The sequence below is a fragment of the Bos grunniens genome, chromosome 1 (genome assembly GCF_055505025.1).
Source record: "Bos grunniens cultivar Pamir isolate PY7600 chromosome 1, Bosgru_T2T1.0, whole genome shotgun sequence".
NCBI lineage: Eukaryota > Metazoa > Chordata > Mammalia > Artiodactyla > Bovidae > Bos > Bos grunniens.
In genome coordinates, this window is record NC_141165.1 from 40800214 (window position 1) to 40817746 (window position 17533).

Below are 17533 nucleotides of genomic sequence, written 5' to 3' on the forward strand. Positions count from 1 at the left end.
ACTAAAATAAATTTGTTTCTAGTTTGGATAAACAAGGAGAATGTGACCACAAAACATGAATTTGTCAGTTTATGCCTGAACCAGCTTATGGTCTTAAAATTGAACTTATCAGACTTACTGATATGAAGAAATTGCTGCTTTACAAAGTGGACATGGGGTCCTTTGCACATTTCCTGAATTTATCAATCTTTTTACTCAAGAGAGATTATCTACTAAAACTTTTATATCCCGGTACAGAAACTTTATTGATGGACTCCTCCCTATACATCTTCTGTATGGAGGAATTTCTTTCATTTCTTATTGTTAGTGGCATTTCTGAAGTTTTAAAAATACTGTTTCAATGTCATAATAGAAAATGATATTTTATTCAGTTATTTTCTTGCTATAATGATTAGTGTTAACAGTCTGATATCTTTTTTTCTTACTCAAAGTAATCAGGGACATATTCTCACTCTAAAAGATTCAAGCAATAACATATATATTGACAAAGTATGTGTCTCATGTCCTCATGTATTTTCCTCCTTAGATTGTGTGGTGTGGTAAAGCACGTTGTGAACCCCTCAGAATGCTCTTCCCCCGAAAGATGCATCTTAGCCTACCTCTACGACCTCTACGTGTCATGTAGCCACCTCAGAAGTAAATTTGGAGACCTCTTCAGGTGGGTAGAAGAAAGTCAAAAGAATAAGAATAGGTCTATGTCCCCCTCACCTTTTTTTTTTGTGGGCCAACCAATATTGTCATCCTTTTTAATAATGAGAAGTAATCCTAATTGTATCTGCCAGAATTCCTGTTGAATTACATTTCATTGTACCTGTAACTTCCTATTCCAAATTACTATGCATGTTTAACTCTGATTGCAATTTTGGTAGAATAGAAAACATGGTGTATCTTGCAGTTGCTATTACCTCACTTAGAAACTTGTTTCCCCATCGTTTGCATACTTCCTTTCTCCCTGCATTGTTTCTTTGACTCCTTTTCCTTCCTGCTTGAAATAGCATTCTGGCTCCCTGTCATTCTTTGCAGTTTAGCACTTGTACCCCCAACAGGTGGACAGGTGCTGGAAACTCCTGATTTGCTTGCTTACTTAATGTTGTTTGAGGAAGTTTAGATGATTAATTGTAAGTTGGTGGAGGGAAGGAAATGGTAATAGCTGACAAAAGAAATTTGGAATCTAGAATCAGGCAAGGAAAGAATAGTCAGTTAATGATTTTTCTTCACTCTCTTGTACCTTGCATCCAGTTTGTTTGTAAATCTGAGAATCTCTGTCTTCCAGGTACATCTAGAATCTGACCACTCTTCATTGCTTTGCCACTCCCACCATGCTCATCTCTTGGTTGGACCATCACATTTTCCTTCTAACTGCTTTCTTGGCTTGCATCCTTGATTCTCTTAAGAGTATTTTCTGCATGTCTTCAAAAGTCACCCTTTTAAAACAAGAATAACTTGACATATACCAGTGGCTTCTTATCTACTCAAAATAGAATTCAAAATCCTTCAGGATCTACTGGATCCAGCTCTGTCTTCTCTTTCTCTCTGTTCAAATTAACCACATGGACGTCCCTGTTGGTCTCCAGATATTCTAAACACACTCCCATCTTGGAGCTCTTGCACTTGGCTGTTACCACTCTTGTAAAGTTTTCCCGCAGTTACTTGCTCACTCCCACAGTTCATTCAGGGCTCTGCCTCCCTGATCAGCCCCTTTGATGTAGGACGGCCCCTGCCCTGACTCTCTGTCATTCTCTGAGCTTAGCATTATTCCCCCTCCCCACTCCATACATTATACACTTATTTATGGTCTGGCTCCTTTCTAGAATATAAGCTTCTTGAGAGCAGAAGCTTTATATTTTCTTCATTGCTCTATCCCAGTACCTTGAAGAGTATCTGGCTCATAGTAGGCACTGCAAAAAAAGTCTGTTTAAAGAATGATCTATACCAAAAACAAAATTTGTGATATTTTTAATGGTACTGATAGGGAAAAAAAATGTGAAAGTATGTCTTTATGAAATGAATTAGGTTAAAAAATAATCCCTTATGAAATATTAATATTTTCCCCCTGAAATAATGTAAAAACAATGCCCCTTGTTCTTCTATTACTTTGCAGAGAGCTTTCAGTTTACAGTTTTCAGAGAGTTTTCTCATACATGACTGGGTTCTTACAACAGCCCTGTAAGTTTCTCAAGAAAGCCACAGTGTTTGACCATTAATGCTCCTGCAGGGTAATAAAGCATGTTAAGTGAGTTAATTCAAGTATTGCACACTGGCTGTGCAGAAACTTAGGAGACCAACAATGAACTGAGGGGCCGCTTAGCATTAGCAATTAAAGACATGGAAGAAAACGGCAATTCTCTTGGAAAACCTTCGAGTCAAGTGTTATTTATAGTCTAGGACTAAGAAAATGGTTGAAGAAAAGCTAGATATGCAGAGAGATGTCTATTAATATATTACTAAACCAGTTTTAATGATTGGATCTGAAACATCATCTATAATGTGTATAAGTGTAATATTTGAAGGAAATAGATCACTAATCACGTCTACTTATGACTGAGCAGGCTTCCCTGGTGGCTCAGATGAGTTAAAGAATCTGCCTGCCAGTGCAGGCGACATTGGTTTGATCCCTGCACGGGGAAGATAACCTGGAGAAGGGCATGGCAACCCACTCCAGTTTCTTGCCTGGAGAATCACATAAACAGGAGCCTGGTGGGCTACCGTCTGAGAGGTCAAAAAGAGTCAGACATGGACTGAGCAGCTAACATTCACTATGACTGAGCTGCTGCTGTGTGCCAAAGGCTTTGCTGGGTTGTTTTCATCAAGATCTTTAATTCTCTAACAACCCCAGGAAGTAGAAATAATTTTTCCTATCAGTAAATGATTGCTCTTCATCATAAGTTAATAAACGATGAAGCCTACATTTGAATATAAGTCATTTTGGCCTTGAGCTATGTGTTGCTTTCATTATTTTATCAGGGTTTTATGATGCATACAGTTTCAGAAGGAAATGAGAGCTTTTATTTGTTTGTTAACTTCATATACTCCTGAAACAGTGCTAAGAATTTGACAGTGACCCTGATGGCAGCTAATGTTTCATTAAAACCTAGAGCTCATCCGGAAAGAGTGTAATAAGTGAAATAGGAAGCCTCAAAATGAAGGGTGAGGAGACTCACCATGAACCACAAAGTTCAGGAAAATTGTAAGAGGAGGCAGGAGGGCATCAACTTGAAAGATGTCCATAGAAAAGTGAGGCTGACTCATAAGAAAATACAGAAAGAAAAGCAGAATTCTTTTGCTTTCTAAAGACAGACTTGGGTTAAGAACCCACCTTCCAATCCTGTGGACATGGGTTTGGTCCCTGGTCAGGAAAGATTCCACATGACGTGAGGCAACTAAGCCCATGCAAGGCACAACTACTGAAGCCCACATGCCTAGAGCTTGTGCTCTGAAGCAAGAAAAGCCACCACAATGAGAAGCCTGAACACCACACCTAGAGAGTAGCCCCTGCTTGCCACATCTAGAGCAACCCTGCATGCAGCAACGAAGACCCAGCACAGCCATAAATAAATACAATTTTAAAGTTAAATGAATAAAAGCACTGGGAACTATTTAATATTTGTCATTTTGAACAGGTCATGAATTCAGGTTGCAAACTTATATCCGTCAGCAACCACTGACAAGCTCTTATATAAGTTGTCTGCAAAGAAAAAGCATGTAGAAAGTTGTATTTGCTGTCATTTAGTGGGTGGCTTTAGTCCTCCCTCTTGGCCCAGTACTTTCCAAGCATATCTGGGACTTAGTTTTACCTGGGAAAGTTTTGTGTGTGTGTGTTTTTTTTTTAAGCATACAGATTGCATACACCCAACAGTGAGGTCCAGAAGTCTTTTAATTTTTACAAATTCCCAGAGGTGATTGTGAAGGAGAAAATCTGAAGTCACATTATGGTAAACACTGAACTGAGCAATCTCTGTTTTCTGGAAGCAGTTGTCAGTGGTAACAGTTTAGGGTAAAGAGTCTTTGCTGCTGCTGCTGCTAAGTTGCTGAGTTGTGTCTGACTCTGTGTGACCCCATAGACGGCAGCCCACCAGGCTCCCCCGTCCCTGGGATTCTCCAGGCAAGAACACTGGAGTGGGTTGCCACTTCCTTCTCCAAAGCGTGAAAGTGAAGTCGCTCAGTTGTGTCTGACTCTTTGCAACCCCATGGACTGCAGCCTACCAGGCTCCTCCAGCCATGGGATTTTCCAGGCAAGAGTACCAGAATGGGTTGCCAGTGCCTTCTCCGAAAGAGTTTATAGATCTTTTCATTTGTGAGGAAATCATTCCTAGCTACTATTTATATAGGTGCAGAAACAAGGGCATGTCACCTTGATCACAAATAAATTTACTGAAATTTAAAAGGAAAAGATTTTCTGTTGTTTAAAAGAGCTCTTTTATAGAGAAGGTGAAATGTTGTTTACGGACTTGTTATCCACAGCAAGTGGGCAAGGACAGCAAAGTGCACATGGGGACTGAGCTCCGAAATCAGGTCATCCTTCAGCAGTAGCTGCAGAGCAAGATTTGAGAGGATGCTTTCTAATTCCCTTTTATACACTTAGACAATATTCTATATATTATTCTGTATAATTCTGAATATTGTAAACCAGGTTCTTAAAACACCCTAGATACCACGGAGAAGCACAGCATGATACATTTTTAGGAACAGTATAATGGTTTCTCTACTCTCATAGAATTTGTATTTGTATATTATCTGTATATGCCTACTAGAATTTAAACTCCTTGAAGGCAGGGAGTGAACTCCTTTTTCCCAGTTAGGCATGGCACATGAACCTCCCTGGATATCCCAAATGGAAAGGAACAGTTTTACAGGATGTATGATTAGGGTTAGAAACACCAAGTTATTCCTGGTGTGTAATCCAATCCATTTTTATTAGTCTTAAGTTACAACACTCACTGTTCAGAGAAGTTGTTGGATGTCTTAGTAGATTATTTTTAAAGTATGTAAAATGTAGAAATGACCTAGAAATTAACATTAGTACCCAAATGTCTTATTTTTGTTTTGTTCCTCTACCCAATTAGTAACTGTTTATTGAACTAGAACATTCTAGGCACTGTGTCCAATGCTGATTATTGGAAAGTTGGAATCAAGAAGCCATAACGTGAGCTTTCTCTAGGAATACTTTACAGCTGCCATTTAATCTGTCCTTAAATGAAGTCACTTTCTAGTTATTATAGTTCTGTTTTGTCTTTTAACTCTTCTTCTTGTAACCTCAGTAGTGCCTGTTCAAAAGTAAAGCAAACCATATATAACAATGTGATTCCTGCAAATTCTAACTTGCGATGGGATCCAGACTTCATGATGGATTTTATTGAGAATCCCTCGGCCCGTAGCGTCAACTACTCAGTGCTGGGCAAGATCCTTAGTGACAATGCAGCCAATCGCTACAGCTTCGTCTGCAACACTCTCATGAATGTATGTATGGGTCATCAGGATGCTGGAAGGTGAGCTGGGCTTTTTGATTAAACACATGATTGCTACTTTGAAATTCACATCTTTAATTTGAGACATTTGCCTTTGTGTTTTAAATCTTATTTTGTTACTGAGTTTACTTCAGCTCTATTCTGGCTGCTTTTCTTAACCTGGCTTATTGATCTGACGTAAGATGCTCTAGATACAGTCTATCAGTTGTCTGATCCGTTTTCAAAAAGATATATGACAAAAATACCAATGAAAAATACACATAATTTTGGAAACGTTGGATTTAGGTCTTCTTTTTACTTTTTTTAATGTTTTTTAAAAGCATGAATTCATAGGTCAGATTTGTTTACAGAACTAAAAATATGTTAATTGGTATCTGTACTGGTTATTGTTTGTTGCTTGACAGCATTAAATATTAGAAAACGTGTGAAGACATCTCCTTTCTCTTCTGTCCCGTATTCTAGTAGGTAGTTTGTCAAGTGGATTTTTATTATATCCTTGAATCTTAAGAAATTAGTCCCCTGTTCGATGATACTGAAATTATGTGTTCGTTGAGTTTATCCTGTATGAGTATTTGTCTTTTGTTACTTTCTCCTATGTTCTTTTTCTTCTTTGTAGGATTAATGACATAGCCAATTTCTCCTCCGAGCTGACAGCCTGCTGCACTGTTCTCAGTTCAGAATGGCTGGGGGTCCTGAAGGCTCTTTGTTGTTCTTCAAATCACGTGTGGGGCTTTAATGATGTTCTTTGCACTGTAGATGTAAGTTTTCTGTTTCATTTAAAAACTCAGCTGTGCAACTAAATATTCAATTAGTAACTTTTTTTAGTTGACTCAACTCTTAACTGAAATAATATAAATTGTTTTCCTCTCTCTCTGTAGAAGTGATAAACCAGAGTGTGATTGCCAGGGAAAAGTAAATGAAAAAAAAAAACAAAATAACTAAAATAGCTTAATTTAGAGTGGAGATGCCAGGAGTCTCCTTCTTTGGTAGCTGAGACGTCATGTCTGGTCTCCTCAGGGTAGTCTGGTCGTAGTTGACTAAGTGCCTTGGGTCCTTCACGGTGCAGGGCATAACGTAACTAAAGCAGTTTGCGTTCTGAAGGCAGCCAGTTTGTTTTCTTAAGGTGAGAAAAACTCTCTTTAGAGTATTGGTTCTGTGTGTGGGATTAGGATGTCCAGGCTCAGATTCGTAGGGGTGTCCAGTCTTTCTTAGTGACTGTGTCCGAGAGTTTTTGAAGAGATGTCCGTTATAAAGTATCACAGGTTTCCTCAGCTATCACATTGCATCAGTGTGTGAATTTCTTAAAAATCCATCTTGATTCTTTATTTCGGCCTGTCACTTCCATCATTTCTTGCAGTAAATCATGTTACATATTAGTGCATCTCATATATAGAAGAACCTGTATACATTATAAAAACTGCCTCTCAGTTAAGTTTTATTTCCTAGTTCTGGTGTCTCAAGACCACATGGGCAATCCTACTCTATCCTGTGGGCACCTCAGATGTAAAATTCATACCTGTGACCTGCTCTTCCAGACAGCAAAGACCCAAATTTCTGTCTTTAACATAGGTCCTTAACCTTTCAGTTGTTTCTCTTTCACTTTACCTCTGCTTGTTCCCTCGTCTGTAAAGTTGGATTTAGCAGTATGAACCTCTAGGTGCTGTGCTCTTTCTCTGTTAATCTCTAACCATAGTTTTTGACTTAACCGGACAACTTAATGTGGAGGCTACCATTACAGCTGTTTTTCTTATTATTTTCTGCCAAAGTCTTGTGAGATCTGTAAAAGGTAGAAGTTTCACTCTGAATGAATGATTTTTTCTCCTCTGATTCTCCTCTTTCATTTTTCTCCCTCACTCATCTTCACTCTTCTTTACATTTAGGAGTCGGTGAGAATTTTCACAGTTGTTTTTAAAATTAATTATCTTACAAAATTAAGATTAGTTATTCCTGAAAGAAACACCAAAACACTCACAAGCCTTGTTTTTCAGTTAGGAGAACCTTCTTGTTTTCCATTGCTTCTAATGATCTTACCCTTCAATATCAGATTATACTGCACTTTGCCAAAAAGACTTACTTAATGTTATATCACTTAGAGATATCTTCATTTTGCTGTTTTATTGTTTGGTTTCTCAGTTACATGTACTCCAGGTACAGCTTAGTATTGTCTTAAAGCATTGGGATATGGGTGAACCTCTTTCTTTGTCTTAAAAAATAGAAAAAAGCCCAGAGGGTAATACTCATAAGTGATTTCCCTCTACTGGTTCCTTTTGGGATTTGAGATCTTATTGGTATTGCCTGTGTTCTCTTAGATATTAATCTTAAGATGTTATTCAAAAGGGTGTTAGGTATTAAAACATGTCAATGTTTTTCTTGAAGGTGAGTGACCTTTCATTCCATGATTCATTAGCTACTTTCATTGCTATTCTGATAGCACGACAGTGTTTCTCCCTGGAGGACGTCGTGCAACACGTCGCACTCCCCTCTCTCCTCGCCGCAGGTAAGGCTGCATCCTGGAGCTGCCCTGGTTATTTGCTTGGTGTCTCGATGCTGTGGTCTCTCGCAAGTTGAAGGAGTGACAGGGTAGAATTTGAGTAGACGTGCATTGTGCCGTAATACGTCATCAAGGTAGAGATGGTAGCATTATAATAATTGTTCCAGACAAAGTCACACTGATTTCAATGGAGAAGGTTGGAAACGGCTATTTTAGTACTTGTTTTTAAGAGAGCTCTCACGTTTCTCAGAAAAGAAATAGCCAGTGCTTTACTTTTTACCGTAAGGAGCATTTATTTAAATTATTCCAGAAACTTCAGCTTACGAGAAATGCGGAAGATATGTTCTTCAGTATGTTACAAAACTTGCTTTTAAAATCCTCTCTCCTAGCTTGCGGAGATGCAGATGCAGAGCCTGGGGCAAGAATGACATGCCGTCTCCTGCTTCATCTCTTTCGAGCTCCCCAGGCCTGCCTGTTACCTCAAGCAACCGGTGAGATGGCAGTTGAAATCTATCTGATGATGTTTTCATTTGGAGCTTTAGGTTTAACTTGATCAAGTAGGCTGTCCGTTCTGTAATCTTCTTCCTGATTTTGGTGGGCTTTTTTCAAGGCGATGAAAGAAAGGGGTTGTCAGCTATTGAGAAAGGTTGTCAGCACCTTTCTTTTACGTAATATCAGGGTGTATTGAGAAACTCACATCAGGAGTTAATAAACAATAAAAATACCTCTGCTCCTTGGCCAAGTCATGCTGGTGGGCAGTGTGATCCTCCAACATACTCTTGTTGGTTAAGAACCATACTCTAGCAGCTTAGGGCAATGGCATTTCATTTATTCTTTTACTAAGGTGAAGGGAATAGGTAAAGAATTCTAGGGATTAGAGTTTAGTGCAGTCTGTTCCTAAAGATCATTTCTATGTAAATGTGTGTGTGACATCAGCAGAAATGGATAAAAGTGCTACTGATTTTTTTTTCGATACATCTCTCTGAAGAGCAAAGCCATTGTCTTAATAATTAAAAAAAAAAAAAAAAGTACTGGATACTGGCAGTGTCTCTTAGTGAATCCATGAAACATCAATTAAAGCTAGCTAATAGCAATTAAGCGCTCACAACTTAACAATGAAAGGCCCTGCTGACTGTAAGTGGTTACAAACAGTGGTTAATGATGATGACGAATCTGTTAAAGCTTTGTTGGCTTTCTTATAGGCAAACCTTTCCCGGGAATAAGATCGTCTTGTGACAGACACCTCTTAGCTGCTGCTCACAACAGCATTGAAGTGGGAGCCGTGTTTGCTGTCTTAAAAGCAATTATGATGCTTGGTAAGATTATCCTGGCACTGAGCTTGGTTAATCACTAGAAACAGAGGCAAAATAATTTCTATTCAGGTTTAACTCTCGTTAAAATTATTAGAAACGCATTTTTGTTTGTTTATTCTCTTGGAAAAATTAGTTGGTTTTTTCCAAGTGTATGTTCAGTTGGACTCCAAGAAGTCTGTCCCTTACTTACAATTCTGGGGGAATTTAAATACTTTTTTGTGTGTGGGATTTTAGCTGCCCATAGGGTTGTTAGGATTTCATTTGTTGGCAGAAGTCACACTTTGTAATGAACTCTGTTGAACTGATAATCTGTGTAAAGGTTTACATTTCGTGTTATATTACTGGACTAGAATACAAGAAAATCTGGGTTTTAATCTTAGTTTTTCATTGTGATCCTGAAAAAGTTTCTGTCCATCTGCCTTAGTTTTTTTCATGCATCAGGTGATAATTACAATGATATTGATACTGTTGATAAGTCAGTATTAGATATCACACTTTTTTTCATTTAATTTATAATGTTCAAGACATCCCTACATCTTTATTGATATGTATTCTCCAGGAATAGTAGTACTATCTTTTCTGTTCATTTACAGTGTAGTACCTTAAAACATTTTTATTCTGTAAATCATTCAGGATTTGAAGGATTGGGAAGGATTCTTGAATTCATACTGCCTAATTTCAACTTAAGGTGCCCTCTTTTGGTCTTGACTAAACAAAAATTACCTCTTATGTTCCAAAGGAGCTCCTTTTGGCTAGAACTGAATTTGCTGAGTTTAGATGAATTGTTTTAGGTGAGTCTTAAACGTGTTTTAGAATGTATCCTGACCTTTTTATACCTCTCTTTAAGAAGTGTCGGGGCTTCTCTGGTGGCTCAGATGGTAAAGAATCTGCCTGCAATGCAGGAGATCCAGGTTCGATCCCTGGGTTGGGACGATCCCCTGGAGAAGGAAAAGGCAACCCACTCCAGTATTCTTGCCTGGAGAATCCCATGGACAGAGAAGACTGGTGGGCTACAGTTCACGGGGTCGCAAAAAGTCAGACACGACTGAGCAAACAACACTTAAGTATTGTTAGGTGATGATGAGGGTAGATAACAAGAGTTTTCATAAAACAAACTAAAGTTCACCTTAACACACACACACACACACACTCCTATTGAAATGCCCAGGGATTTTGTATTTGAAATGGAAAGGTAGAGCCGTATGGAGGCCACAGCCTCTCCTCTGAGCTCTTAGTACTATACTGCCAACATTAAATGCTCATTTCAGTAAGATTTCTCTACTTTCAATATGTTTGAAAGGAAAGCTGGCCAGTCACTTCTATTTAATAAATAAATATAGGGACTAAGCAATCAGGGACTGACGTTTTTTTACTGTGGTATTTCCAATGCCCATCAGGGAAAGATTTTCCATAAGCTAATGTTGAAAGTGTGAATGCATATGTGATAGACATTTTCATAGGAGAAACCAAAATGTGTACCATAGAAACATTATATTATCCCCTTGATTTGTGGGACTGGTTTAATCCCAAGTATAATTTGCAACTTCTTTAAGTATATGTATTTTAATATCAGTGCCTAATCACCAGTTTATTTTTATCTCATGGCCTTTCCTTGACCTTTTTAATTGGCCCCAGTTCTTGGTGGATTCTATATCTTCCTAAGTGATAGAGGGTTCTTCAGGTCTGAGAAGTCAGGATGAGGCTTGTTGAATGTCAACAGACCCTTGGACCAGGCAGGCACTGAACACTGTGTCTGTTTTATTGTCTCTGCCATTGCAGAAGCTTCTAGCACAGCCCTCCTGACCTCAGTCATCCTAACATCTAAATTGAATAAGGATCTCCTAGACTGGGGCTGGCAGAGGTGTTTGTTTCCTTTTTTGCAATTTTATTTACCTCACTGTGTTCTTATCAAAGTGTTCTCTCAAGTGCTGTCAACTAGGATCTATTTTGAGTTAGGGAGATAGGACTGTTTTATAGAATTCAATTTCTAATTTCTCTAGTAGTTTAAGTTGTGGAAATAATTGTTTATAGGGCTTCCCTGGTGGCTCAGTGGTAAAGAACACCCTGCCAACTCAGGAGACATGGATTCTACCCCTGGGCCAGAAAGATTGCCTGGAATAGGAAATGACAACCCACTCTAGTATTCTTGCCTGGCCTGGCGGGCTACAGTCCGTGGGGTTGCGAAGAGTCGGACATGACAGAGCACGCATGCACATGATGTTTACGGGCTTCCCTGGGGGCTCAGTGGTAAAGAATCTGCCTGACAATTTAGGAGACTTGGGTTCCATCCTTGAGTCCTGAAGATCTCCTGGAGAAGTAAATGGCAACCCACTCCAGTATTCTTGCCAGGGAAATCCCACGGAGAGTGGAGCCTGGTGGGCTATAGTCCATGGGGTCGCAGAGTTGGACACAACTTAGTGACTAAATAACAATAGCAACAATAGTTGTTTATATCTTCTAAGGTTGGAAATAGCATGCTAAATGTTGGTACATGTAGAATTCAGTCTTTGTTCCAGCTTTTGAAGAGCTTTGTTGAATTAAATAAATGCCCATGAGTGAAGTGAACTTGGTGCTTTTTTGCGTAAATATTTGAATGAGAAATGTATAATATGTGATAAGATACTGAGTTGAAATGTATTATGTGTTCCTCCCTCCCCTTAAGATTTTTTAAGTAACCATTTAGTAAGCAATTCGATTTTTAAAATTCAGCAGAGTCGAAAGTTTTTCTTGGCTGACTTACGGGTTTTAAAAGGCTTTTTGCACTGACCTGGGGTTGGTTTCCCTTACAGTGAAGTAAGCGAGAGCTTTATCTAAACTCATTTGTTGGTTACTCAATGCTTGTGATCTTTGTGGGTAAATAGATAAGAGTTTGGAGGCTCTGTTTCCATTTGGCAGTCTTTTTTTTTTTTTTTTTTACCAAATTACATTAATTTTTCACTTTTAAAATATGACAAATTTTTGTCTTTCATGGCTAGAGAATATTTCTTATTTCTGGCTATTCAATAATTCTGCTCAGTTTTCCCCTCAGAACTTTGTTGTGAGGAAAACACTTTCCTGAGCTTCATTTTACTAAGTATATGAGAGGCTGATCAGGTGAGGTTTTCTAATTTGGATGTTTACAAAGAGGAAAGTGAAAGACATGGGTTATTCAATGAATGCCCTATTTTCCAGGGCTTCCTTAGTATGCATTGCCCTTTTCCATTCCCAGGGAAATAAATCTCTCTTGTCAAGAAGTTGATAGTAAGGTGGGCTAAGGCAAAACTTTTCTCTTGACCTATGGATAGAAAATAAGTCATTCATTGTAAGAGAAGAAATGAAAAAGGGACATCTAGAAGGGTGAGTAACCCATTTTTTCCTTGTCTATATAAGTCAAATGAATTTGCATACATTTGTGCTTGAAATATTGGTGAAATCAATGTTCTGTGATTATTAAGTGTGATTCATAATAGCCTTTCCAAGTTTGGTGAAAGTATACTTAATTCTATAAATGAAATAAAAAATGAGCCTTGAACTTGTTTTTTTTCCCATGTCTGATAGAACTTCTCAGTGTTCTAGCATTTACTGTCTTGATCCCTTCTCTTTGTTGCTGAACAACTTACTTTGCAATAATGATCCCATTCGTGCATTTTAAATCTCTGAATGCTTGCCTTATTTATTTTCCAAATATTTGGCAATATTTTGAATTTCTATGATTTTGCTTTTGTGATTCTGTTATGTAGGAGATGCCAAAATTGGCAATAACAGTGTCAGCTCTTTAAAAAATGATGACTTCACCATGAGGGGTTTACGACGTGATGGGAATGCTGAGGATATCTGGACTGCCTCACAAAATTCAAAATCCTGTGGGAAAAGCATTTCCATAGAAACGGCCAATTTAAGAGAATATGCTAGATATGTACTGAGGACCATCTGTCAACAGGTATTTTTCAGATTTAATTTGCCTTTAACTTTGAGTGTGTTACTGTTCTTTTGGAGAGAAAGGCCCACTACTGTAGGGAACTTGTACATAGATAGTCCTCTTTTGCCTTCTCACTTCATTTTGAAATAATTTAAAGTTTTCTGAAAAGTTGTAATAATTTATAAAGAAGTCTAGTATACCCTATACACAGATTCCCTAATTTTTTATATTTTATCATGTTTGCTTTATAATTCTATTTGTGTTTGTGTGAGTATGGTCCTCATATACTTTTTACTTCTTATATTTTTACATAAGCATTTGAGAGGAGATAGACTACATTGTTCTTTTTTACTTTTTAATATTTCAGCATTTATTAACATAACTAAAATACAGGATTTAAAAGGAAGGAAATTTAGCATTGGTATCTTAAGGTTTTCTCACCTACAGGCCACATTCCAGTTTGGTCAGTTTTCCCAATAATCTTGGCCTTGTCTTTAGTTTCCTGTAGGTTAGTGTCAGAGTATGCATTCCTCACCGTGATACTGTAGAGTGTGTTATATTCTTCTCAGGTAATCACATCCAAAGGACCTGAGGCCCATTTGTACCTCATTGGTGATGTTAGTTTTGATTAGGCTATCTCCGCTGTATTTTTTTTTTTTTTAATTTTTGTTTTGTATAGTTACCATTTTTCCCCTTGGAATTAGTAAACAGTTTGGGGGACACTCTCTGAGACAGTGCAAGTTTTCCGCTTCCCATCAAACTCCCTCACCTCCCACAGAGCATCCATTGTGATTCTTGTCTAAACCAGTCGTTACTGTGAGGGTTGCAAGATGGCTTTTCCCAACTCCTCCATTTTTTTCACATTTATCAGTTTGCATTCTACTCTAAGGGAAAGCCTAACCTTTTCTGCCTTCCCTTCCTTTCTTCCACTTATTTATTATCCACAAAAGTTACAGTCCTCAGTTATTTTCATGTTCAAATTGTTCCAGATTTGTCCAGAAGTGGGAATCTTTTCATGCTGACTTTTGTGTTATTTTCGCAACTCTCTCGCCCTTTCTTTTTTAATAACAAGTATTTTCTTTCTTTCTGGCCTGTCTTATATAACTCATCTTTTCATGGAACCTTGGTTCTGTTTAGAAGAAGATGCTGTTTAGAAACCAAGATCTGAGTTCTGTGTGTGCTTATTGCTGTGGGCAATGTGCGTTTATTGCTTCTAGGCCCTTTTAGCAGACAGAGCTGGGGGAAGAAAGCATCCGTATACATAAATGTGTGTGTGTATAGTCATGAGTTTATACTGATACCTCCAGTTCTGATCAAACAGCTTAAGTTTTTGTTAGCATCCCTTCAATCTGTGTTGAAAGTGCTCTCTTCCATAGTAAGAGTCCTGGATACCAGTAACATCAATCATTTACTGATTTGTTGAATTCTACAATACACCTGAAGTAGTTTTAGAATTATTACACCTATACTGCTATGAAAAAATGAGTCTCCTAAAAGGAGTTGAGAATTTGCTTATAATTCTTTTTTCCTTAAGGTTTTACTGTATTGTGTTAAAAAGTTATTTGACCTTTCTTTTTCAGTATGGATATATTACTCACTTGAAATAGAATTGATTTCATTTGGTTTTGTTTGTATTCAGTTTCTATTTCTTTTCCTACCATATCTATCTTTAGAATACCATACTCCCAAAGGTCAGCTGGAGTTTCCTGGTGGGCTCAGCAATAAAGAATCTACCTTCTAATGCAGGAGATATGGGTTCGATCCCTGGGTAGGGAAGATCCCCTGGAGAAGGAAATGGCAACCCACTCCAGTATTCTTGCCTGGGAAATCCCATGGGCAGTGGAGCTGGGTGGGCTACAGTCCATGGGGTCACAAAGAGTGGGACACAGCTTAGTGACTAACAATAGCAACAACTAAACAACAGAAAAGGTCAGTCTACTGGCGAGAAGGTATGCTCAGAGATGTACAGCTCTTTCCCTCATCTTTTCTACACTGTGTTCCTCCCTGCCCTAAGTAATCAGTTTCATTATTTTCTGATTTTTCTTTCCAATTTTTATTAAATTCTCCTTTCCTATTAGAAAAAAAAGGCATACCTATATGCTCTTTTTCACTTTGCCATTGGTATAATATAATGTTGAGTCATGTTTTTCTTAGAGGATACTGTAATCATGGTAAAAGTAAACTATTAGTCATATATATGTTGAGAGTGTGCCGAGTTGTGCATTGGTTTCTAATTGTGGGTGCGCATTGGAGTCACATGGAGAGTTTAAAAACATTTTGATGCTTAAGAAATTACTGATGTCTGGATAGCATTACTGAGGTTGATTAATTGCTGTGATATGGGGCCTGATCATCCTTGACTCAGCAATTGTACTTGTAAGAAATTATCCTAAGAGCATAATTGTACACAGAACAGATGTGCACAAGTATTTATAAAGGTAACATTATTCATAATGATATCAAAAAGGAAGACAGTTTTCTCAGTGTTCTACTATGTCCTGTCTATTAGTGGGATATATTACAGTGCATTCCATAAAAGTGAGGGATACATATTATCCCTAGTGATACATAGAATCACTACTGTTACATAGCAAGTTAAAAAAAATGATTCCAAAACAGTACTTAGAGCAAAGTTTAATTCTCCAACTGAAAATACATACTAGTGTTTTCTTTACTGAGCTTTCTCCCCCACCTCCTTTTTTATTTTTTTGCATATTTCTTTCTTGCATTCCTTTTTAAAAAAATTTTTGTAACCAAGATTCTACTTTATATTTTTAAGAAGTCAAAATACTGGAAAATTTCTAAGCCTTTCCCTCCTACTTTTTCCATCTATTATTTTTTAAATGGAAAATTTCCTGTCCGCTTTCTGTTGTGAGCCATGAGTTTAGTACAGTCTAATTGCCTTCTTATTTTTAGGAATGGGTAGGAGAACATTGTTTAAAAGAACCTGAGAGATTATGCACAGACAAAGAACTTATTCTGGACCCTGTGCTCTCAAATATGCAAGCACAGAAATTATTGCAGCTGATCTGTTATCCTCATGGCATTAAGGAATGTACGGAGGGGGACAACCTCCAAAGACAGCACATTAAACGCATTCTTCAGGTGAGTGAAAATAGTCTATAGACTGTGTTTCTGTCATTTTGACATGTTTTTTGTGTTTGTAACAGGAGTTACTGCCTGTCTCTTGTTGTCATTGCTAGCTAATTCTTAACTTTAATTAATTCTGATTTTTATTCCCCCAACTTTCCATTTTGTGTAACAGCCACACTTTATTGCTGGGTAAATATGCCCACTGCAAATCGTATCAACCATTATGTATCTATAAGTGCAAATATGTTAATTTGTATCAATATTTATTGTGTTTACATGAGAAATAAGCTTTGTAGAAGGACTGTCTTCATTATGTTATTCATAAGATATCAAAATCATTTTGTAATGGAGTTGTTTAGATAGACTTTGGGAAAAGAAATGATTGTCTTATTCATTTCTAATGCCTAGCTGAGTAAGGCACATTATTTTAATGTTGCTGTTTTTTCCTTTGTCCCTATAATGAGCATATGAAATAAACTTGGAAGCCTTTTGTGTCATATGAATCCCTTTATTGTGTGTAATCATTCCTCTGTTGTTTTGAGAAAGAGAATACTGCAGGGGATTCTTATACTTTAAGACATGTTTGGTATTCTTAACGTGCTAACTCCATTTTCCCCAGAATCTTGAGCAGTGGACGCTGAGGCAGTCCTGGCTGGAGCTTCAGTTAATGATCAAACAGTGCTTGAAGGACCCTGTGAGTACATTCAGGAAAGCATGAACGTGTGTGACATGTTATGAAAAGCAACACAGCATTGATGCCTGTGGATAAAGTGAAACACAGGGGTGTTTGTTTTCTCATGTCTGACTCCAGGGCTCTGGTTCGGTGGCTGAAATGAACAACCTGCTGGACAATATTGCCAAGGCAACAATAGAGGTGTTCCAGCAGTCAGCTGACCTAAACAATAACTCTTCTAATGCTGGCATGGGCCTCTTCAACCCAAATGGAATTGGAAGTACTGATACAAGTAGCACGAGACAGAATGGAATAAAGACATTTCTAAGGTATTTTTTTTTCCTGTGGTTTTACGCAGCTATCATTCATTTTTCACATGTAATTGCACATTTTACTTGGATAATGCAGACTTTTTTTTCATAAAGCTGCAGGAATGTGAGGAAAATAATTGCTTGTAAGTGTCCATTATCATTATTTAATATGTTAAAGGGCCATGCTGCTGGGCTGCACGGTAGCGGAGCATTCCACATATGCGGTTGAGCAGGCCCAGACTCCTTGGAACCACAGTTTACACTCCAGAGGGGTGAATTTCTTTCATGT

The 17533-nt window shown here is 37.9% G+C and overlaps 2 protein-coding genes across 23 annotated transcripts in view; one reads left to right on the forward strand and one right to left on the reverse strand.

The window, feature by feature from the left end:
• MED12L (mediator complex subunit 12L) overlaps positions 1-17533 on the forward strand; it is a 364655-nt gene that overhangs the window by 294852 nt on the left and 52270 nt on the right. For 19 of the 22 annotated variants that reach the window (XR_015160227.1, XM_086390493.1, XM_086390411.1 and 16 more), the window contains 10 exons: positions 527-658; positions 5259-5486; positions 6082-6223; positions 7842-7962; positions 8346-8447; positions 9159-9272; positions 12989-13188; positions 16084-16272; positions 16880-16954; positions 17072-17262. Coding sequence is in view for 20 of the 22 variants with exons in the window: in XM_086390493.1 (XP_086246619.1) it covers positions 527-658; positions 5259-5486; positions 6082-6223; positions 7842-7962; positions 8346-8447; positions 9159-9272; positions 12989-13188; positions 16084-16272; positions 16880-16954; positions 17072-17262 (1494 nt within the window). In the remaining 2 variants the exon portion in view is untranslated. Of the gene's footprint in view, positions 1-526; positions 659-5258; positions 5487-6081; positions 6224-7841; positions 7963-8345; positions 8448-9158; positions 9273-12477; positions 12606-12988; positions 13189-16083; positions 16273-16879; positions 16955-17071; positions 17263-17533 lie in introns of all 22 variants that reach the window. The other 3 variants (XM_086390472.1, XM_086390502.1, XR_015160244.1) reach the window with 2 other exon arrangements.
• Positions 1-17533, reverse strand: part of P2RY12 (purinergic receptor P2Y12) — a 50483-nt gene that overhangs the window by 24407 nt on the left and 8543 nt on the right. The gene's annotated exons all lie outside the window — the stretch shown is intronic.